We start from the raw sequence: 23,285 nt of genomic DNA on the forward strand, positions 1-23,285 counted from the left end.
CAAGGACTCTGGGCTCAAGCATAAAAACGCACTGCCAATAAAATTTGTAAGTCGGCTTTATTCAAAGTAGATGACCATCTTTTAGGCATCGGCAATAGTGACTTCGACTTCTACACCCGGTTCGATGCTGATGGAAGTGATCTGCTTCACGATCTCGGAAGGGCTGTGCAAGTCGATGAGCCGCTTGTGGATGCGCATCTGGAAACGGTCCCAGGTCTTCGAACCCTCCCCACAAGGGGTCTTCCTGGTGGTGATGCGCAGAGTCTGCAGCGAGACCACAAACACGGGGTATCAGGCTGAGGCACGCAGAAGCCCCTTTCCCTTTTCAACATTTATGGCACTACTACACAGCTGTCCCCAGTGTCAAAGCACCTTGTCAAGTCACACAATATCGCCCTCATTTAGTAGTACTGCTTTTCATCATAACTTTTTCTCTAAAATTTGTTGTCAGTGCTCGTTTACAGAAAAAAAAAAAGTGCTCATTTACAGAAAAAAAAAAGTGATTTTCCCCATCTTTGAAGTTTCCTCACCTTGGTGGGCATGCGAACAGGTCCTTTCACCTTGAGGTTTTTCTCCTTAGCACCTCTGATCAAGTCGGCACAGACTGAAAAATACAAAAAAAAAAGAGTTTCAGGTGTTTTTTTTTGTTTGTTTGTTTTAAGTGAAGATTTAGAAAAGCTACGTTGGCTCGGAATAGCGTATAGAGTGATCACTGTGATTCACGTCTAGGAGTTCTCTTCATAGCCAACTGCATGGAAGCGGGAGGCTGACCCCAGGTGCACAGAACCACACTGGAACAGCAGCCAGCAGCTCTCACTGCACACATCCAGCTAGATTTAAGCTGTTAGCAGCCCAAGGAGCCGGCAGCAAACACTGATTCTGCAATATTTACAGCATACTGGCAAAGTCAGTTCCTAAACAAGACAAAGTAATTCCTGGTTGAATGTTAAACTTGTACCTGACCGCTTAACAATGAGAATGACAGAATATCAGCCAGGAAACCCGTGCCTTTTGGCTCTTACTTTCCACCAGTAAGATCTGAAATCCCCAGAAGAACTGCGGGACATTACATTATAACTACGGGCGCTCTTACATTAACGCCGAGGACGTGCATTTTCAGTACAATGCAAAAACCCTAAAACTAATTTCACTTAAAAAACAGATTAGATCCTTGCAACTAACCTCGTTAGCTGCAGTCACGTACAAACAGGCGGATGCTAAGATCCAATTCCAACTAGTTTCGACACACTGCATTTTGCGATATATCGTGTATATCAGGTGTTGCTTAAAAAGCTAGCCCAGTTAAATCAGAAGAAGGCCTCGCTCACCCTTCTCGAGTGACTTCACGTTGCGACTCGTCAGCGTGATCCTGATGCGGTGGATGGCCACCTCCTGCTCCACGGGTGCCTTGCCGGTGTCCTTAAACGCCTAAAAGGTCAAAGGGTGGAAGCATCAAACCCTACGGCCAGCACCACCCACCGCCCAGGCACTGAACCCCCTTGGGCTCAAAATAAAACACCTTTAGGATTTCATAACCCTAGCAACTGAGGAGACCGAGTTGAAGGAAAAAAAAGAGGCTGAAAATCAGGCGCTGGCACCGCGGCGCCCTCCCAGCCCAGCCCCGGCCACGCGGTGCGGGGAGGGCAGCGCCGTGCCCCCGCCGCCCGGCCCCGCCGGGCTCCGTCCCCCTCCCCGCCTCACCATGGCGGCAGCGGGGCCTTCCTGGCCGACTTATTCCCGGGCGGGGCTGTGCGGGGCCCAGCGAACAGCGGTGAGCCAGGAGGAGGCAGCGGAGCGGCGGCGAGAGGAAGGCCCGGCCGCGGGGCTGCGCTTATATAGCGGGCGGGGCGCCGGCGTGCAGGGCTGCGCCGCCTCCATCCGGGAGCTGCGGGACCTTTCACCCCGCTGCAGCGCCCGGAACCGGCGGGGAGCTCGGTGGTGGTGGTGCTGGGGGATAGGGATGGGTCCTGGGGTGCTCAATGGGGTGTCAGCGCGGCCCCCCCGCCTCTGCTGCCCCCCGGGAGGAGAGGCAGATGAAGCTTTGAGGGGGGTTAAGCAAAAATATTGCTTTCGTTCCTCACCCCCCCGGGTCCAGGAGCTTAATTAATTTTGTTTGTTGAACTCCCTTCCTTCAGGTTCTGCTCCAGAGGGATGTTTTCCTGATGGGAGGACTCGTTGGTGTGGCCTGGACGTCGATAAGTGCAGCTGCAAAGCTGCTTGCTCAAAGTATACCTGTCTTGCATGTGTTGCTACTTACCTGATGGAGAAACGGCTATCATAACTTAGGAAACAATGGGTGATAGTAAGATCATAGCAATCAGCTCTTAAAAACAGCATATCAATCCTATTTGTGGGCATTTTGTCCAGTAATCGCAGACGTGCGTAACGTTAGCAAAACTACCGCCACCTTTGGAAGCTGTGTAATTACTGCATCTGTTCAAAAAAAGCCTGCTTGGTGTTTTAATCCAAATTTCGTTTCACCTATCACACTGTTATTAATATATATATATATATATATTTTTTTTCCCTGATCAAATACCTCATGGTTCTTCAAATGGTCCTTAAATTTCCCATGAGATGCATAACTTTTATATGCCACTTACCGCATCGCTCAGTTCTGGATTTGTTTTGCAGTGGGGTCGCTTGTACTTGCTCTTTGTAGTCCCTTATTTGCTAATGCATTGTTTCTGAATTTGATGGCGTGTTCTGATAAAGCAGCTTCAATAAACATGAATACAGAAGTAGTCATCCTGTTACAACTTCCCTTGCCAATTGCAATCCGTACTTGGAAAATCTGTTTGGTGATAGTCCTGCTTCTCCGGCCTCTTCCTCCCTGCAGTGAAAGCAGCTTTTGTTTCTGGTAGTTTGTTTTCTGATCTGATTAACAATTACATTAACAACTTTGAACTCAATTATCCATAAGGAATCCATGTTTACGCTGTTATCAGCTGTTCCAACTACTTCCTGAGGAAGTTTTCCATTCTGGAAGTGTTTTATATTCATCATTCTTAAATACATAACCTCACATCGATCATGCTAAAGCACTTGATTTTTCCAGTAATCCAGATGATTCCAAATCAGATGTCTTGCTACGCTATTTACTTAGAGCTTTTTGAATATTATTAGTAAACTTTATTTCCAATAAAATGTTAAGTAGCTTGGTTGTCAAGTACTAATTCCAGTGGGATTCAATTAGAAAGACACCTGAGCAATTCCTCACTGATGACACACACCTGTAACCTTAAATTTTATTTACTTACCTTGAATTACATGCGAACAGCTAAGCCAGTTTCTAGGTGCTATACTGAATAAGCCCATGTACAAATTTGTTAGATCAACACTGTTCCTACTGTCTACCAAACATATGCCCTAATGGTAAGAGAAATAAAGTCAAAAAGTGTGTTTCATGTATTTGATCTGTGTTATTTAAGTGTTGTCATTTATTTTTTGTTCCTCTACCAAGGATTCAGTTGTTCTTTTGTTTTATTTTTTTCCCTTTGGGATTAATGCAGGGTTGACAGTAAACTTCTGATTTTGTTCCTTTCTTATGTTTTTCTAATATTGGCGCCACCTCAGCCTTCTGTGAGACTTTTTTTTTTTTCTGAGCTTCCCCAGATTTCTCAAAGCTTATGGAAAATCCACATTAACAGCACACAAGTCTCCTTTGCCAGCTCTTAAAATTCTTGGATGCAAGCTATCTGGAGCTGCTGATTTAAAAAATGCCTTACTTCAATTCCTATGTTTAAGGCTTTCCTTAGTTATTGTTAGAATTTTCTGATACTAATACATTGTTTTTTTTTGCCAGAAATCCAGAACAGAAATTTACCTAAACTTTCTGCTTTCTCTGATATATATATTTTTAATTACTCCTTTCTGCTTTTCACATGGGTAAATATCCAACATCAATGTAATTTACAGCTTACCTTCTGAATATTCTACAGCTTTTAGCATGTAATACCTGTTTTGTTTTATGCCTGTTTTCCCTTTGGTTACATATTTGTTTTAATACAGGTTTTTCTCCCAGCCAGTGCCCACTTCAGTTTAGCTATGAAATTTTGAGTTAGTACATGTAATAAATACGGTGCTCTCCTTATATCACATAACTAAGAAGGTAAAAGATTAAGAAGCAAGCCTTCCTTTTAACATGACCAAATAGCCTGTAGCAGAAGCTATTTAATACCTAATTTCATGATTTGTCAATCAGAATATTTTCCCATGTCTATTCATGACTTTTTTTTTTTAATACATAGATCACTGTTCTTTCCTTTGACCAGCTTGTCCTTCAGAAATAGCCTGAGTAGTGATCTGAATATTTTGTTATCCAGCTATTTTCCACCAGATTATAGTAAAACCAATTTGATGCAATTTATGCTTCCAAATTAATTACTCACTTCATCCTGTTAATTAACTATGCATGTGTTGGGAGTTAGGTTCTTGTAATCATTTGTGGTTCTTTGCTTAATTTTAGCTTGAACATCTTTACTTTCTGATAAATGAATGCTCGTCGGATTCTTTATCTATTTATTGCCATTGAATTTAATCTTGCCAAGTTTTGCCTGGGAAGATTTTTTTCCCCCTGTGACTGAGGCTAACATTCAAGTTATCCCCAAAATATTCCGATATTCTACAAATCTAAATCCATTAAGTCTATTGTCAGTCTAACCCTCTGTCCTCCTTTGCTCATGTGACAAACACATCTCTGAGATCTCCTAGGTTCCCCCTAGTGCTGGGGTGGTCATGAATCAAGAGCAGATTCTGCTACGAGCATGTGGATGAAGGACTAACTGAACGAGCATGTGCCTGCTGGCACTCAGCGTCTTCTGAAGTACTACAGTAACCAGTCCCGAAGTCAAGGCTTGTGAATGGTTTGGACAGGGCTCACAGTAGCCTTCTTAAACTTGCTTTGTCATTTTTGATAGTGATTATTCAATGCTGGCATCTCACTGGAATTGGGGCCAGGGTTACGCCAGGTTAAGCCTGTAGCTCTTTGCTTTAACATATTGCTGAAATACATTCCTCTTTACTTTGAAAATTACTTCCTTCTCCAAGTTCTTTGAACACCGAGATTTTATTTGAACTTCTGGTCATAAAATATCTGTGAAGCAGGATCGTAGTCACGGCTTCTCAGGAAATCATCAGTAGGCAGCGGAGTACTTAAACCAGTCAGCAGCAATCCAATAAAAACTATTTTCAAGCATTTTCGGAAAGGCTTCAGCGTTTGCTTGGTCTTAATTGCAAGTATCTGCAGATCCTCTTGTATTGACTTGAAGTTATTCAGTTGTCTCATATCTCAGAAATCTCCAACAAGTTCTTTGCTCAGTGCTTAGGTAGAACCTGTTAATATCCTTCTGTAGATTCTGAATATCTGTATTTACTCTGTCCTCAGCTACTGAAGCTCTTCCAGAAACGCTGCCAGAACTGAAAGCAGACCCTCTCTGAAGGCTGATTTCTGTAGTTGGTGACTTAACAGCCTTTGCAGGTGGCAGATGGACAGAATGCATCAGCACCGGCCCATAGCTGGAATTCTAATACTGCACCTAGCCTGTCCATTTAAATTTAAAAAAATTTTCTGCCACTTCCACCATATAAAATATATTAAAAAAAAAAATAACGTATTAGGCTTTCTTTAATTTATTATGTAATTGAGGAGAAAGTGAACTTGATCTGTGGCTCAGAAAAAGAGCAATTGTGCTTTGAGGGAGTCCTTTATAGTTGATAAATGTAGCCACAAATATTGATGATAAAGAGGCTTTTTGAAATGGGCAGCACAATCTTCATAGTCATCACAAGCACTTTCCTCGCATACATATACTTTAGTACAGATACAGATAATGCAGTTGGCTACTAGTATCATTGACCTGGTCAGAGCCTGTTGCCTTGTTCTTCTGACAGGAATAACAGTAAGAAAGGTAGTTAACAGCTAATATACTACAGCATTTCTGTTGATGCTTAATCTGGTACATCACTGGGACATACCTTTGAACACTGAGGACTGAAATAAGAGAGTACACGTAATTTGTCAGTAATCAGTGAACTGTTTTGTGGATCAGTGTCAGCAGTACAACAGAAACGACAGTACGAGAATCTTTCAAAGTGCTAACAAGAACCTACAAATTTCCTCAATATCCTGCTGTGCCAAATTCCCCAAATTCTAGTCCCATGTACACATTCACACATCTCCCAGCCTCTGGCCACAAGTGTGGTTTACTCCCCACTGTGGGGAGTGCGGGTCCCCCTGTTCCTAAATGCTAGCTGGAGATGTGGGCACGTGTTCTCATGTAGCCACCCCAAGTGCTGCCAAAAATGTACCCCGGGTTCCCACCTGCTCCCCAGAGAGTGGGGTCCCGGCTGGTGGCTGAGGGTCCCCTTGTGGGTGGCAGTTGCTTGCCGAATGCGGGGGGGAGGACAGCTCTTTTCAGGCTATCTTCTTTCCTCAAAAGGCTCTTGCTGTTTAATCTGGGTGATCATTGCATTAAGCAAACTTTGTTAATGTTAGATTCCTCTTGGCATTATCAGCTTTTAGGCGAACACCCCCTGAAAACAGTCAGGTTTGGGCATTCAGCTCACACGCACCATTTACACTCCCATTCCTCCCGTGTCATCTGTCAGTATCGAGGCCACGCTACCAAGGGGGGGCGTGCAATTCCTGTGCAGAAAACCCCTACGGCAGCCCTGTAAAAGCAGACCTCGTGGGAACAGAAACAAAATGGTATTTCTACAACCAGTTTCCACTTTAGAAATCACCTGGGAAGACTTCATGCGTGGAAAGGTGAACCAAGTACAAAAACATATTCCAAACTACTTCTTCAGTCCAGTTTTTGCCACTTCAGATGTACCACTAGGTGCTGTTTGTCACAATGGGTGATTTACCTGGGGAAAAAAAAAAATAGTTCAAGAAGATGCAATAGCTTAAAGCATGTGTTGAAAAGCTGCATCCATCTCCCAATATCCACGTGGCTGTCTGAGCACAGCAACTGGAAGCAGCTTCCAGGCCAAGTGTTGGCTGCTACACTCACCTCACTGGCTTCTCAGAGCATCGAGGGATCAGCAGCACGCACCGATTGTATAAAGTCTCACAACACGTTTTGGGCTAACACAGGCTTTAGGAGCTGTCTTTCTCTCCAAGGTCTGGCTCCTGCGAAGACTTTGTGGCAAGCTACCAGCAGCAGGGTGTTTGCAAGGTCGGGTGTCTGTCCTTAGGAAGAAAAGGTTGATACTGCTGCAGTAATTATGTTTAGCAATACATGCAGTACGTATATCCTGTTCATGATGCCTACTGTTTTGGAGCCCTGTTATGAAATCACTAATCACTTTTTTTTTTTTTTTCTCTGAAAGACCAGTTTAATTTAATCTAATTCTTTAGTGAGACGGAGTAGAAGGGAATAGTTTCACAGAGCTTGTGCTGCCTCTGTTATGGAGCAGGGATAATTTCAGGAATGATTCGGACCTCACACTGCCTTATGACTGACGAGCTCGCCTCTTGGCATAGAATGCATCACTTTTTTTTTTTTTCCCTGAAGTTTTTATTCATCCCTTCAAGGTGCATTTCCTCCTTGCGATATTCCTGAATCATCTGTTTTTCGGATGATGAATGTTTGCAAGCACTGGAAAAATTTTAGGAAATGCTTTCTACAGATGAAGAGGGGATATAAAGCAAGGAGGGAATCGGCATCATGATTGTCCAGGACTATTAGAGAAGGAGAGTGGTTGCATCTCACAGTTTTATTTAGATTACATCCCAGCATCAGGCTGACTTCTGTGTGGCTTGTGAAGAGCTGCCCTTCCCAACCCTACCATCTGTAAAGGAAAAACTAAAGCCAAATTCAGTAATGTGTCTCCTGTTGTGACCTGACCCTGCGTGAACTAGTGAAGTATAATTACTCAAAAACCGACAGAAAGAGGAATAATGTAAAACTTAGAACCTGGAACTAAATGAGATACCTTTGGTGTTAAAGATGTGCTTTAGCAACAGGAATTAATAGCTGCTGAGGAAATCATTACACTGATGGTTCAGAGCAGCTGGACAGATCCACGCTGTAACATGAAAGCGATCCAAGAGGCATCAAATATTAAGAAGTTTGGGTTTCAAAGGCCTTGCTGACTTCTTATAAAGCTAACGTGGCAAAGCGGCAGCTGCAGCCTACTACTTGGAAATTATGAGGTTGTGGTTGGGGGGCAGGAACAACAACTGTAGAGTTTCTCGTGTCGTTTCACAGCAGACTCGACCATCCTGTTTAGGGGAACTTACACGAGAGCAAGTCTATTAAAGCTTGTCTTTGACCTAAATACACAGCCAAAGTTCCTATTTGCCTTGTAATGAAAACATGGCTTGTACTTTTCCTTTCACACCAGCCTGTAAAACATCACTGTTACAGAATATTGCTTCTTTATTATCCCAGGAAATGTATTATAAAAATACTAAAAAGCAGAAAATACATCTCCCCCTGCATCAATCACTTAAATTGTAGCAAGAACAACTCTACCTGAGTGCACATGATCACTCTTCCATCCCAAACATCTCCACCTCCATGCACAGAGAAAACTCTGGCAAGAGGTTTTCCAAGGGGAGCAGGATCACCTACTTGTTTAAAACCGAGGTAAAAATAGCATTAGGACAAAAGAAGGTGGTGGTCAAGAATATTCAATTTTTAGGCAAGTTAATTTTTGTAATATACATTGGTGTTTTTGAGTATGGTAGCAATGCCCCCTGAAAAAATAAATACCAATACCTGTAGTTTTTTTCGGCATTATGATCTCAGGTTTTTCTTTCAAGCACAAAATACTTATATTACATCATCTTTCAATAGTTTCGTTTGTTTGAAGATGTTTCTAAGACCACCCAGCCTGTACTTTGCTCTATCAGTGGCCTCCTTTCTGCCAACTTGCAGCAGGTACATTTCCTTTCTGAGAGTCCCTGATGCATTCAGAGGAAGAACTGCTTCAAACACGCTCTTGTGAAATATTCCTGGTGTGAGGTAGAGCCAGCCACTTTGTTCTGGCTGGCACAAATGTATATGCGACTACTTCTCCCATTTCCTGGAAAAAAAAAAAGAAAAAGAAAAAAAACACCTTTGATATGGAAAATTGAGCTTTTTACTATTTAAATCGTAGTGTACATAATGTATTATAAATTATAGAAATTTTGTTTCTTTCACTGACAGCCCAGTGAGCAGGTACCTCTAGCATATGGGACAGAAATTCAAACACCATCATAAGATGATTCTTCAAAGGGGAATGTCACTGAAAAACTTGCATCAAATTGCTTTTTTTTTTTTTTTTTTTTGAGTTTTGGGTTTGCCTCATTGCCTCCTCCAGCCACCCCTTGTCTGCCTGCACAAATAATGGCTCTTTCATGCTATCCTTGCTATGATTTTGTCAGGTACCGCTAATTTTTATGGTTAGGACACTTTTTCTAAGCACAGTTTGTACTTCAACATACAACTTGATAAAATAAGACATGCGATATGAAAATAATCAAGTTGAACAAAAAAAAAAAAATCAAAGAAATTGTTTGCCTCTGAACGGCAGCCTCTGAAATGAAGGAGATATTAGAAGTAAAGAACATCCATTTTTTCCCTTTAAATCAGAAAATATCTAATAATTTAATTCCCAAAAGCTATATAAGCTTGTAGAATTTTAAGTGCTTGGAGAGGTTCTGTTGCTTTATATGCAAAGAGAAATTCAGGTGACTTGTCAACACAGTGATACAGCCCTTTAAAAACTGCGTGTGTGGCTTTTGTGCTGTCTGCAAATCCCGTTAATGAAACTATTGGATAAGAGAAACAAGGTTGTGGCCAAAGTATATGATAGCTATCTGTCTAAACTTATTGTATTACGCAATATCTACTATTAACTACTATTAAGAAAACACAGCCTCCCCGGTGTGTGAATTCCCACGTGAACACTCAGCTTTTTTAATACCGCTGTTAAGGTGCAACTTTCCATATTGGTCTCTGGGGCCACTTTCACTGGTGGCATATGTGAATCAAAACTCTTTCACCATTTTTGAAGTGGCTGAGCAAAACACATGGCCTGAAAATAAAACTGGCTTTTCCTTCCGCCCCATTTGGGGGGGAATAACTTAAAAAGGGCTGGACATTTACATTTCCAATACGCAGCCTACTTTGCTCTTTGTAGCCTGGCACATGTGCAGTAGAATATTTATTAAGTTATGAATTACCCTATTATCCCAGGTGCCCTGCAAAGGCGAATGCAGTCACCTCCCTGCTCTGCCGAACACTCGGGCTATTGAACGCCGGGCTGGGTAGGGAGCGCAACAACTCAGCCTCGTGCGCCGACAAATCCAGGTCGGATGGTGCCTCTGCTATCAAATTGTCCCATGGCATCCTGAGCTGACGGCGTACTGGGACAGAAGCCAGTGGACTTTTGTTGCTGTTGTTCCATTTTCTGTCTTTAACTGGTTTAAAGGCTGTTCGTTTGACAGGCAGACAAATATTTGGCAGCTGGGTTAAGTGAAGCATAGAAAGAGGCTCTTTGAACGCTGTATGAGATATTTGCAGCAGATGAATGACTAAAATAAAGTACAAGTAAAATATTCAGCATATAGTTCATGTTAAAAGTAATCATTAATTTTCTACCCCTATTTATATCTTTGTTCTAGTCCTGGCATTTATAAACACAGATGCTAATAATGCAAAAAACCCACACCAATACAAATATTAAGCATCCACTTAAGCCCCCATTGATTTTACAAATATTTGTGGTATTCTGTAAAAACATTTTTTCTTTGCTTTGCTGCAGAGAATAAAACTAGATGCCTATGTTTAGATTATAATCATAAAATACATGAAGGTAAAAATAGGGAGTGTAAAAATAACTCTGGATTGTGATTGCTGAAATTATTTGCATTTGGAGTCTGTGGTAAATGATATGAAATGTGGTCCAGCTCAGAAAGGTCCAGAATTTCTTACCATTGAATACAAAAGCAATCCAACAATCTTCATGCTTCCCATCTTGTATTAATGATGCCCCCACTTCCTAATTATATAGTGTTTTTATTACATGAAGATAGTGTTGTTACCTCTTGCTTTCTGGGCTGAGATACAGTATCACAGCAGAAAAACAACACAAAACAAAAAAGGAATATGAAATAAGTGGACACAGAAGAAGCCTCTAAGGAAAGAGAAGCAAACAGAACATGCCAAGAGCAGGGCTACAGGGGCTTCCTGATGATGGGAAGCCAGAAGCTATGTAACAGTGAAATAGATAACCATTGCCTGCTTAATTAGCAAATTTGTCTAACAGTAATGCTCCCACACCACCCTAAAAGAGTACTATAGGAACTGCAGTTTATGCCTCTTAAAAAAAAAAAAAAAAGAAAAAAAAAAGAAAAAAAAGTTATGAAATATCTGTAGATACATCTACTTGGAAACTAAAGGTCCTAAACCTTCAGTAATAGCTTATATGACTGTAAGATGAAAGTAATACAGAATAGTAAAGTTATATTTCCATTTTTTTTTCTCTCCTCCCTTCTCATCCTTCCCACAAATTGGTTATCATGCTGTGGAACTTAGTTAATGGTCTGACATGAGACACCTGACACTTACCCATCAGGACAACTGAGGCTTTGTTCCTTCCTAGTCACAGTCGGGATGATGTGGTCACACTCATTTGAGGAGACCTATGCTAAACCCAACAGGGCGTACCTGGCTGGCAGGAGGCTGGAGGGCACAGCCTCTGGATGCACTGCAGTGCCAGTGATGCTGCACTGGCTGAATCCGTGCAATGTGGGGTCCCAGGCTTCCCAGAGGTGATCAGGATGAGAATGCTAGTTCAGCCTTTCAAGCTCATTATGCCTTTATATAGCCTGCTGAGGCATCTAGTCCACAGACAGAAAAAGCAATGTCCCTTTTTATGTTTTATGTCAGGACAAGGTGATACTGATGTCAACACTCTGCTTCCACCACAAGCAGTAATAAAAAAAATTCCTCCCTCCTTTGACCTCTGCAACCCAAACTGGAAGTGGACAAATGAGCTGTGCACTGGCTTCATGAGTATTTCATGCTCAGAAAGTACAGAAAGACGTTGGTAAACTACAATTAAATGGTTGTAGCACTTTCTCCAGGCCTTCAGTAAATCCTTTGTTATGGTTGATAAGCTGCAGGTGATCACTTTCAGGAATGAGGAGAACAAATAAGATATCCCTGGAGTTTTTATCCCTTAAAGATTACCTTTACTTGTAACTGTGACTTACTAAGCATCTGAAACATCACGTGTTGCATACATACATATGGGGAAGGAAAGAAAGAAAAAAAAATCAGCTTCCAGGCTTGGGGGAAAATTCAGATGAACAGAATTCCACAGGAGCTATAACACAATTGTCTGAAGCAGCGCTCTGCTAGCATCATGTGTCCTCTTCTAGCATTTTATACGGATATATGCAAGTGTGAGAGAGAGCAAAGTGCAATGTGCAGCTCCTCTTGTTGGTTTTAATGCCTTCTTGCTTCTAAATCTGGCATATTCTAGAAACCTGAAACGAAGAAAACAGAGGATAAGACTCCGGTGGATTAAATACAAAAATATAAGAATAGATGGAAAAAAGATCTTCACGGAATTAACTTTTTTTTTTTATGAATTATCATTTTATAATTAATATGTAATAATTCATAGTTTTCAGAATATCAAGAATGAGAAATCTGCCAAAACTTTCTGGTAGGTCTACTGATATTAACGCGTGAAGAAAAGAAAAAGCACAAAATTCCAACCTGACCCCCCAAGACAACAAAGCCATTGCTAAGAATCAAAATGTGCCTTGCATTTATGATGTCCCTAGAGGAAAGAGTATAGGTTTTTGCTAGAAGTATTTTTGTAGGAGGTCTCAGGAGCTCAGCCATCTCTAAGTGTTATTATAATTGCAGACTTATTGAGGTTGGAAGGGACCTCCGGAGATTGCCTAGCCTACCCCCCTGCTCAGTGCCATGTCCATTTGCTCTGAACAAGGTCTCCCAGGTTGATTCCCCAACCTCTCTGGGTGACCCATTCCAGCATTCGACCATCCTCACAGGAAGAAAAGTTTTGCTTAATTTTTAGTAGAATTTTCTGTACATCAGTTTGCGCCTCTTGACCTGTCACTGGGTGCTGCTGAGAAGTGCCTGGCTCCATCTTTATTCCCTCCCAAGCCTTTACACAAGCAGGTAAATCCCTCTGAACCCTCTCATTTTTGTGCTGAGCAGCCCCAGCATCTCCCCGAGGCCCTTCCCCATCTCAGCGGCCCCTTGCTGCACTCCTTCCAGTCCCCCAATGCCCTCCTTGCTCCAGCGGAGTCCCGAGGTGCCAAAGCAGCCCCCCAGACCCGTCCCTGCAGGGCTGAGCAGCGGGGACACCCTTCCTGGGGATGCCCTGGAGGAGCTGGGGCTGCCCTTGGCTGCCACGAAGATCCTCGGCTGCTGTTGGCCTCCTCTACCACCAGGGCGCATCGCTGGCTCACGGTCAGCTCGGGGCCCGTCCTACAGACCTGATTTCCAGTCTCCTGGCCCCCACTGCGGGTGCTTGGGGTTCTCCTGTCCCACTTGCCAGGCTTTGCAGGTCCTTGCAAGGATTGCCATCAGCGGATTTCTCCAGCCTGGCAAGGTCCCACTGAATAACCGCACAGCAACCTGGCGTATCACCAGTATCACCTGCAAACTTGCTGATAATCCCCTCTGTCCCATCATCCAGGTCGTTAACAGAGACAATCAACTGTACCAGCCCCAATAATTGATGCCTGGGGTGCACCACTGATGACTGGCCCCCAGCTGGACATCATTTTACCTAAGGATGTAATGGGAAACAGTGCCAATAGCCTCTCTGAAGTCAAGATAAGGAACAACTGCTGCTCTCCCCTCATTTAACAAGCCCATAATGTCATCAGAGAAGCCTACCAGGTTGGCTGAGCATGATTTCCCCTTCTTAAATCCATGCTGACTACACCCAATTACCTTCTTGTCCTTCATGCACTTGGATTCATTTCCAGGGTTATTCATTCCACCACTTCCCAAGGGGCTGAGGTGAAGTTGACTGCCTTGTAGTTTCCCAGATCCTCCTCTATGATGATCTTGCAGATAGCAGAGACATTTGCTTTCCTCCACTCCTCGGAAGCTTCCCTCACTAGCCACAACTTTCAGATATTACCATGACCTCACAGTGACATCGGCCAGGTCCCTCAGCGTTTGTGGGTGCACTCCACCAGGTCCCATGAACTTGTTGTGTGTGTCCTGTTTGTTTGGGTGTTCCCTAACCTCTTCCTTCCTCTACCAAAGGTAAGTTATCCTCGCTCCAAACTTCCCATTGGTCTCAATGGGCCCAAGATTCCTGAATGCAAATCTCACCATTAAAGACTGAGTTGAAGAAACAATAGACCTTGGTCTTCTCCACAGGTTTTGTCACCAGCTCTCTTGCCCAACTCATCAGTGGGCCCAGATTTGGCCTGGTCTTCCTTTTGCTGCTGATATTCCTGTAAAACTTTCCTGTTGCTCTTCACATCTCTCACCAGATTCCGTTGAGATGGGCTTTGGCTTCTCTAAGCCCATCTCTGTATGTTTTGACAGTGACTCTATATTCCTTCTGAGTGAAGCCTATAAAAAAAAAAAAAAAGAGAGAACATTGTTGTGACTGGAGCTTCTGATGTTCCTACACCTTGAGTACCTTGCAGAGTTGTTACTCCAGCTTGAAAAAGAATCCAGTAAAATTGACAGAGACATCTGCACTGCTGATTGCTGATTATGCTTCAAGAGTGGGTCTTGGCCATCCAATACTCTTCTATCAAGAATAAGAGACAATTTGAAGGGCACTGTGTTTTTCACAGACTCAGTGGTATCAATAAGCACAAAGCACCAAGTTTCTATCAGCTTAATCAATATGTTATCTAGACTGGCAAAATAAACACAACACTTGTGAGCATCTAGGAACTACTAAAAACTTTTTTTTTTTTTTTTTAATTTAATGGTATTCTCCAAAAACCTGGTATTCTCTCAAAAACCTCTAAGGTCTGATATTAACGTGAGGCATGCCAATGGCTTTATCTGACAGTTTATCTTATGTGCCCTCAGCTAATCATTTTAAAAGGTAACTGGCTTATTATGATAACTTTTATAAGATTTACTGCTTATTAAAAAAAGCTATGCAACATGAAAAACAAGTTCTGGTTTTATAGCATAATCATTTTGACAAAGAAAATACAAAGGAAGGTTATTCCATTATTCCAACATTTACCTTTTTTTTTTTCCTCAATTCAAGCAGGCATTTTATAGTTCCACTAAAGAGGGACAGAAGAGCAAGAAACAGTTAAGCTTAGATATGCTTTATAAAACATTAATTTCAATGAATGAACAACCCAAATACCATAAAGACCTACAGAATCATCTCAAATTCACATAGTTGCTCATTTCCAGGATTTCACGGGGCTGAGAACAGATGTGTGTCAGAAACCAGGAAACTGGCTCAATTCCTTTGGGATTTTTTTCCAGAATGGAAGCAAGGGGGAGGAAGGGGAAAGAAGAAAAACAATTTGACCGAAACATCACTCTTGCTCCGTCTTAAAAAGCAGTAGAGTTTTTGAGCAGAATGACAACATTAGCTACAGCAGTCAGGTCTTCATAGTTCCAGACAAGGGCTGAGATCTAGACAGATCTATAATTATTGGTTTTGATAAATTAAGGATCAGAGCTCTCTGTCTCTAGCATTGCCTAGAGCACTTCCTCTCCCAGACATGTTACAACCAGATTAGGAAAGACAGTAGATAAGACAAACAGTGCAGTCACGAGCAGAGAATTGTTCAATGATGTACACTTCAAGCACTGGCAAAGTATCATTATCACTGCTTTAAGAAGTCTTCCTTTTCACTGCTTTCAGTGTCTTACCTGGTACTGACCCATTAAGAAGGGAGCATAATTTTTCCCCTCATCCGTGTTTTTTTTTTTTTTTTTTTTGTATCTATGTATCTCCCTTACAACTCATACATATGTATTTTTAATTCCCATTTTACCTCCAAGATCTAAGATGTTTCTATTCCACACAAGATGTTCTTGTAATATTTCAGATACTGCAGTTTACAAAATACCAACTAGCAAGTCGCAACAAACACCTGGTAGCATGGAGAGTTTATAAAAGCACAGGTTGTTAATGTGTCTATCAACTTACACTCAGCAGTCTTAGAATGACAGGAAGGTCTCTTGTGTCAACAGGGAGATCAGGTAGGTTCCATGTTCCAATTCAAAAACAACAAAACTACTTCTAAGAACAGGAAAAAAAAACACACACACACACATTGACACTCTGCATTCATTTATGAAAAGTTTAAATACAAAAACTGAATTAGTCTAAAGAACAATTCATATTTCATATTTGGAAACACCAAAAAACATTAGGTACAAAACCTCCCAAAAGCAGTCTTTTTTTTTTTTTTAATTATTATTATTTCAAAACAACTATTTCTTTTGCTTGTCCCATTCCCCATTTTTTCCCCCTAAATGAGGCAGTGCACCGGAGAGCAACCAGAAAGAGTCATATTCACCAATATCTTGATCCTTGCCTCTCTATTCCCCTCCATGGTTTAAAAAACCCCAAAGTCTAGTTAAATGTCTTTATTTGTAATCTTCTTATAACAAACCTTTTTTTTTTTTTTTAAATATAAAAAGAGCAACAAAGTCTTTGGATCACAGAGGGGCTAAACCCATCACGCTTGCAGGGAAGGTGGAGGGAAAGACGAGATGCCAATAAAAAAAGAGTCATCTTCATTTTTTTCCTAGAGGCTCCCCTTAAGGGCCCTGAGGCTGGGCAGCAGCTGGGCAGCACTGAGGCGCTGCTCCACGTTGGCCTTCCAGCAGCAGCTAATAATGCTCCGCAGACTTCGGCCCACGGGCAACTCGTGGAAAACAGCAGCAGCCAGAGAAGGGCGCAGGTTGTAGGCCACCACGGCGTAGAGCACGTGCTGCCGCTCGCCCAGGTAGGGCTGCTCCCGCATGACCATCTGCCAGAGGGTGATGGCGAAGGAGTAGATGTCCGCCTTGGCCGTCACCCTCTCGCCCTTGAGGAGCTCAGGGGCACGGTGCGTGTAGGTGCCCCCGTGCTGGGAAACGTGGGGGCTGTGGGACAAGCCGTCCTCCAGTTTCTGGGAGCAGCCGAAGTCTCCAATCTTGCACACCCCCTGCTCCGTGATGAAGACGTTGGCAGGCTTCAGGTCCAAGTGCACGATGCCCTGCGCGTGGAGGAAGGCCAGGCCCGTGGCGATGTCGCAGGCATAGCCCACGGCCTCCTCCATGCTCAGAGCCTTCCTGCCGCACCCTCCTTCCTCGTCCTCCCCCTGCCTCCACGCCTTGCTGGTGCCGTAAATAACATGGTGCAAGGTGATGTTGCCCACGTACTCCATGATGATGGTGCCCAGGCTATTCTGGCTGGCAGGGGCACACGTGCTGGCAGCCACCACACGCACCACATTCTCGTGCTGCAGCCAGGCGACGTTCAGCTCGGCCCAAAAGCTCTGCCGCGATGCCAGCCGGTTTTTGCTGCTCTTCTTCACCTGCTTCACAGCCACAGTCGCACCATGGTAGGTGGCTTTGTAGACAGACCCAAAGCCCCCAGAGCCCAGGGGCTGCAGGAGGCAGAGCTGGTCCCAGTCGATGGAGCACCAGGCCAGGCGCGGAGGCAGGCGGCGGACCCTGGGCGAGGGGGTTCCTCCCAAAAAGGCCTTCCCCTCTTTGCCGGGGATAACTAGGGGGCTGCTGCAGGGCCTCAAGTCCACAGATGGGGAGAGCTCCAAAGGAAGAAAGTGATTAAAAGGAATAGGTGAGGGCATAATACGGTGCAGAGCACAGCAGGAGGTTACTTGCACAAAGACTGGAAAGCTTCCCTGAGAGAAAGAACCCTGCACTGCCTTCCAAAGCCTCTTTTATCCTCTCCACAATTCCTCCTCCCACCCCCAGATGAACTGCATCTGTCACAGCTAGCTGAACCCCAATCAGGCTCACCTGAAAACATTCTTCTCTGACCCTGAAGTTAATCTCTAGAAAGTCACGGCATATGGATTTTAAACTAAAATATATTAACTCACGTGTATTTCGCATAATTTCTAATCTCAAGAGAAAAGAAGGATGTTCTGTCCATTGAATGCCTGTAGCGAAATGCCCTGGCTGTAAGTAAACCACTGACTGGTGAATGCGTTTCCCCTGGGCTCCAGGCAAAAACGATCATTGTCAGGTTGCGTTATCACAGCATCGCTGAATGGTTTGGGTTGGAAGGGACCTTAAAGATCACCTAGCTCCATTAAACAGCTCACAGTCATGTTCAGAGGAAGCAGCTGAGAAGGTGAGTGCTGGCATTTGATTAGCCTGCACAGCCACAACTAAATTTAAAAGTGCACTTAAAGAGACCTGTTAAACATGACTGGAGCAAGGGGACTGGTTTGGCTGCTTATGTGTGCCTACACAGGGCAGCAAGCCTGACAGCAGCATAAAGGCAGAAAGTGCTCTGTGCCACCCGTGGGGTACAGCAACTGCCATTATACACGGGGCTTGGGCTCGTCTTCCTATCACACCCCGTGCAGTTTGGGCAGATGTCTTTTATTTCTTGATCCTCTGTAGTAAACTCATCACTAAATTTACGGAGCTGTTCTGGCAGAAATCAAACTTAATTTTGCCTTGTTGGTCCCAGTGCTTTTTGCAGAGGAACTGTTTGCTCTTTTCACCTTGCTTTCACACATTCACAGTGCTTACACTGATTGCCTTAGTGTTTGGTGCCTGCTGTACTGCCCCAGCACCACAGCATCCTCATGGGACTTCTACAGCCGAAAGCTCTTGAATATCCCAGCAAGTGTCTTTCTGCACTTGCAGACAAGTATCTTGGAAAAATAGGTCCCTATTTTGGATCTCCTATCCTTCAAAACTGTCATCTTGGATGTCAGCTTTGCCAATACAGACCCTACTATGAGACTACAGCTCCTGTGGCATTTTCCAAGTGCTTTGTTCCTTTTGGTTTGCTCCCTTGCATATGATGCAGCACAGGTGCTCTGAGGGAAGAGGTTCCAGGGGTGCTCAGAAATCTGCAAGGAGATCTGGAGTCTCCTCCACCTTGAGAAGGGTTTAGCTCTTTACCTAAACAAGCAAAAGTAATGTCCCAAAGAGGGCTGACCCTGCTTGAACTCTGGATCAGCTCAGCCAGGTGTCAAAGGCATCACCCTGTAGTGAATGAGGGACAAGATCTTCCCTGGTACTCGAATTTGTTATCTCAGTTCACAGGGAAGCCAGCTTGGACAAAAGATGAATAAAAATGGGAAACTTGGGTTATCGCCTAGCAATGGGAAACTGATTGGCTGGGGAAGATTTAGATAAATAGGTGCTAGTGCATGGTGGGGGCTGTAACTGAGTTAGAGAACAGCGCTAGGGATGCCAGAGGTGGACTGGGGCACTGCTCCAGTGACGATGATGGCACATCAGCTGTGCAGGGACACCTTGGGGCAGTGGGGGCAAAGACCTGAGGAGCTTTAGTGTTGCTTTAAGCATGCCATGATGTAAGCAATGTAGACTACAGGAATTTTACTCTCCTTTCCTGAGCAGCACAGTGATTTTATGTTTGCATGAAAAAGTCTTCACTTAGAATCCACACAGGAAATGTATTCTGTGCAGGTGAGTTGTGATGGCAACAAAAAGCTGCAATGAGCATATCCATCAATGCTGGTGAGAGGAAGGATTTTTAGGCTTATTTTCCAAGCCATTAAAGCTCTAATTCTGGTGCAGACTTTTGTGCCGTATAGTACATAGAAACAGCAGAGAGACAATCTTTGCTGTTGCTCCATGAACTTCAGACTTATCATGGGAAAAGTGAACTCGTCACAATCTCTTTTCAGTAGACTGAGGTTGCAGAGAAGCTTAAGGGGGAAGTTGGTTGAGGGAGAGGCACTGGGAGAAGGAGGTGTGGACAAAGGGTCTGCGAGTGGACCTGTTAAGCAGGCAATTATAGAAGAATAATTATATGAGATTTTGATTGTTGCAGAAAATGGTAACAAAAATATGTTCATAAAACTGAGGGTTGGTATTAGGACTGCTCCCAGATTTCATTGCTTGAATTCTCATTTGGAATAATAGGGCAGATCTTCCATATTTATTTATTTTTTTTTCAAATTCTATGTCCTTTTTTAGTGATTTTCCTGTTTTCCTTTTCTGCTGAAACTTTTCTATTTCTCCCCTCTCGTGGCAAGGTATTGTTTTTTGGGAACCCACTGAATTTCTGAGTAGGAAGAGAGGCATTTTGGGGTCAAAACAGACTTACTGTAGCCAACTGCCTTGTCCCAAGCTGGCTGCTGAGGGGAGCATCCAATCTCTTCCATTGTGAATGCAGTTAAAACAGATTTAAAATCAACGACGCTTTTATTCTTAATAAAATGTCTTTTCCCGTGTTCCCGCTGATGACACAGCCCCGTTGCTTCCTGTAAGACACAATCGTTGTGTCTTTTGGTGTTACAAAAGTAACACCAAAGCACACAGCCTGCGTCCTGAGGGCTGCGATGTGACAGCAGCAATAACCCATGGCAGCGACCGCTACGTGCCAGGCTTGTGTGTTTTATTCTCCAATAAAACACGGCTGGGTGTCCGATGCCGCAACAGCTGCCCAGCCCCATCCATGCCTCGAGCTGAGAGCCCACCCGCTTGTGTTTCGGCTATATATCAAGAACTCTTTGTTTGCCAGCACTGTCAGTTGCTACCGCTCTTCGGGGATCTGCAAAACAGGAGGCAGGCACCGAGGGCCTCCCAGTCTAACGCGCGGGTGCGGATGCGACACACCACAACAGATACGGACCAAATACCCGCGTCCCTTCTCGCAGAGCAGAGCTTGATTTTGATCAAGGTGCATCGCTGTTGTGCTTCTCAACAGCCACCTGTTTTTCTAAACCATGAAAAGGACCGGGGGTCGGCACTGATTTCAGAGATTTTCAGAGATTGTAAGAGCATATAACTATGTTCTTCTCCATGATCACTGCTTTATTTATTCGTGCATTTGTTTGGGGTGCAATGCACCAAACACGTCAAGGTCTTGGCATTCAGGGGATGCTAAGAACTGCTTTACAGCATAAAGCTAGCACAGTGTTTCTACTAAATTACTTTCTGATCATGCTAAGGGAGACAAATTTACCTCCTAAGTACTTTAAAAATTAGAATCTTACTCTGAAAGCGACATGGTTCCTTAGCCTGTGTCTCAGTGACTTCTGAGAATTTTCTTTACCGGTTCTAAATCAAAGTTTTCTTTTTTCTTTTTTCCACTTACTGTCAGTCTCTGTGATCTCAGGTTGGGGTTTGGTGATGAACCTACATTCTTTCTCACTCGTTTCGCATTTTACAGTCCCAATGTTGCTTCCAGTCACACCCCATCAACCTCAAACCATGCTCTGAGTTGCATGAAAGCAGTTCTGATACAATCAATTGCGCAGGTGGAAGCGGTATCATTATTTGAAGCCAGTCCATACACACAGCTTGCTCTGAAGGTAGGCCACTAATTAACCATTTTTTTTTTTTTTTGACTGCAAGCAGAAGCCAGAAGAGAATCCAGGTTGTAATTTAGAGCGTGCTTGTTTTGGTGTGACAAATGACACCTCGGAGAAGCAAATACGAACAAGTTTCCATTAAAGCAGTCAGAGGTAAACCTAAATGCCAAGAGCAAATACATCTGCAAGAACTGTGATGCTACTCTACAGCACATCTTTAGAGCCATAATAATAAACATTTAAAAAGGTTAAACCCCAGTTTATAAATAATAAGATCACGTTTCAAACACACACTGCCAAACAGTTGCCTGATACTGTTTTTTCTTCCCAGTATGATTACTCTGTGCTCAAGCATGAAGCAAAGGCTCTCCTTACCAGAAAGCTCTGAGGTTTTAACCGAACTGGCAAGGCAGGTGAGGTTTCAGGGTAATTTACCCCAATATCCTTGACCACAAATGGATCAGGGATAACAATTTGGGACCCGCTGCTGTGGATTAGTATCACAACTGCAGAAGAGCACCTCGAGACAAGCTAATCTTAGGTACGAAGATGATGAAGTGTGAAATACCAGCTCTGACCTGTAGCAATCAATAGTTTCTGGCAGTGCAAAGACGGGTGCCTACCCTGGCAGGTTCACTGCTATCACATGGCAGGCCCCTTATGCGGTGTTTTCAGCCACATTGGCCAGGAGCGTTTTTGCAGTCTTGCCCCTGTAGCAGTGCTGACAAACAGCCTTCCCGGGTCACGGGGAGACAACAGAGAGCAGTGGTGGAAATTGAGACTTGTAGCTTAGGGACTAGCAACACCCAGCCATAGCAAACACAGCGGCTCTGCAATCACCACATCATCAGAGAGTTGCGCAGAGGGGCAGAGGCGGGAGGATCAGCTAAATCCAGCGGCTCTGAATAGATGGGCTCAGCACTCTGGTGGGCCACAGCGAATCATCAGCAGTTGCCCTAAGTTAAGGGGCATTAAACTTGCCTGATTAAAATGGTTCATACAGTTTAAATGCATATTATGTGCTTTGTATTAGTGAATAAGCAGAAGCTTCTTGCAAAAATACTGCTGAATAGAAATATGCCTAGGCTGAACAGAGCACACAAGCTATCGGGCACTGATGTAGCACTTCACTGGCATAACACTCCAGGCACTGAAAAAGGAGACATTTTTTAGGTGAGGACAGACTTCAGTGAATTTTGGGGCTTAGTCTACGCTTACATGTCATTAGTGTTTGATATCCCTACATTAGAGCTTTAAATTTCTCATTTATGGCAAGCCCCCTTAACCGTACAGAGTCTACATTTTATTTTCATCTTCAGTGTAAGTACTTGTGAGGGAACTTAAGGATTTGCCCATGACCACGTGTGTAACAATTTAATAAAAAGGCAAAAAGCCAGATGTGAGCTTAATTTCAAAGACACAGCCTGCACAATGTTTCTACTGAAATTGTATCTAATACTACACAAGGATAGCTGACAAACACCTCCCTCATGAGAGTCTGTGCGCCCTGCAGATAAATTGCTGTCTCTCGTAGATTAATCAAGTATTTGGTAGAAGCTCTTCCAACTTGCCTGGGAAACCAAGTGCTGTGTTAACCAGGAGATACCTTTACAAACCGCACGATTCACTTTGGACTTGAAAAACAGAGAAACTTAAACTTTTTGAAGGGAAACAAAACAAAATAAAATTCATTTCTCAACTTTTCCAGGTTTGATTGGCTCTCCCCCCCCCACGCATGCATACACATACATACATCCGTGTACACACACACACACACGTTTATATACGTATATGTATATATACAACAGTTTAAGCA

At 43.4% G+C, this 23,285-nt stretch overlaps 2 protein-coding genes, 2 long non-coding RNA genes and 1 other non-coding gene across 7 annotated transcripts; 1 reads left to right on the forward strand and 4 right to left on the reverse strand.

Moving 5' to 3' along the window:
• Window positions 1–38: 38 nt before the first annotated feature.
• On the reverse strand, window positions 39–1,855 carry RPS20 (ribosomal protein S20). The gene is made up of 4 exons (XM_068671904.1): window positions 1,702–1,855; window positions 1,329–1,428; window positions 531–604; window positions 39–264 (listed from the first exon to the last, which is right to left on the reverse strand). The coding sequence occupies exons 1-4, from the start codon at window positions 1,702–1,704 to the stop codon at window positions 82–84; spliced, it is 360 nt and encodes a 119-aa protein (XP_068528005.1). The 5' UTR covers window positions 1,705–1,855; the 3' UTR covers window positions 39–81.
• Window positions 682–747, reverse strand: LOC137852850 (small nucleolar RNA U54). The gene has a single exon (XR_011094077.1). It is a non-coding gene; the product is annotated as a small nucleolar RNA U54 (small nucleolar RNA).
• Window positions 1,853–3,411, forward strand: LOC137851105 (uncharacterized). 2 transcript variants are annotated; one of them, XR_011093000.1, is made up of 2 exons: window positions 1,853–1,944; window positions 2,136–3,411. It is a non-coding gene; the product is annotated as an uncharacterized lncRNA (long non-coding RNA). The 2 variants fall into 2 exon arrangements; XR_011093001.1 differs by having other exon boundaries at window positions 1,914–2,050.
• A 149-nt stretch (window positions 3,412–3,560) lies between these two features.
• LOC137851107 (uncharacterized) lies at window positions 3,561–14,693 on the reverse strand. 2 transcript variants are annotated; one of them, XR_011093003.1, is made up of 4 exons: window positions 13,938–14,693; window positions 10,181–10,531; window positions 7,017–9,036; window positions 3,561–6,870 (listed from the first exon to the last, which is right to left on the reverse strand). It is a non-coding gene; the product is annotated as an uncharacterized lncRNA (long non-coding RNA). The 2 variants fall into 2 exon arrangements; XR_011093002.1 differs by lacking the exon at window positions 13,938–14,693 and having other exon boundaries at window positions 10,181–12,152.
• A 1,440-nt stretch (window positions 14,694–16,133) lies between these two features.
• On the reverse strand, window positions 16,134–18,343 carry MOS (MOS proto-oncogene, serine/threonine kinase). The gene has a single exon (XM_068671903.1). It carries the CDS (start codon window positions 17,789–17,791, stop codon window positions 16,742–16,744), a length of 1,050 nt encoding a protein of 349 aa, XP_068528004.1. The 5' UTR covers window positions 17,792–18,343; the 3' UTR covers window positions 16,134–16,741.
• Window positions 18,344–23,285: the final 4,942 nt, after the last annotated feature.

The sequence above is a fragment of the Anas acuta genome, chromosome 2 (assembly GCF_963932015.1).
Source record: "Anas acuta chromosome 2, bAnaAcu1.1, whole genome shotgun sequence".
Lineage (NCBI taxonomy): Eukaryota > Metazoa > Chordata > Aves > Anseriformes > Anatidae > Anas > Anas acuta.

What these genes read in the sequence shown, in the direction of transcription:
- RPS20 (XM_068671904.1), bottom strand. An exon ending in CGTGAAGTCACTCGAGAAGG is followed by an intron (nt 605 to 1,328) that starts GTGAGCGAGGCC and finishes TGTATTTTTCAG; the next exon opens with TCTGTGCCGACTTGATCAGA. An exon ending in CTGTTCGCATGCCCACCAAG is followed by an intron (nt 265 to 530) that starts GTGAGGAAACTT and finishes GTCTCGCTGCAG; the next exon opens with ACTCTGCGCATCACCACCAG.
- MOS (XM_068671903.1), bottom strand. Translation starts at nt 17,791, where the DNA reads ATGCCCTCACCTATTCCTTTTAATCACTTTCTTCCTTTGGAGCTCTCC.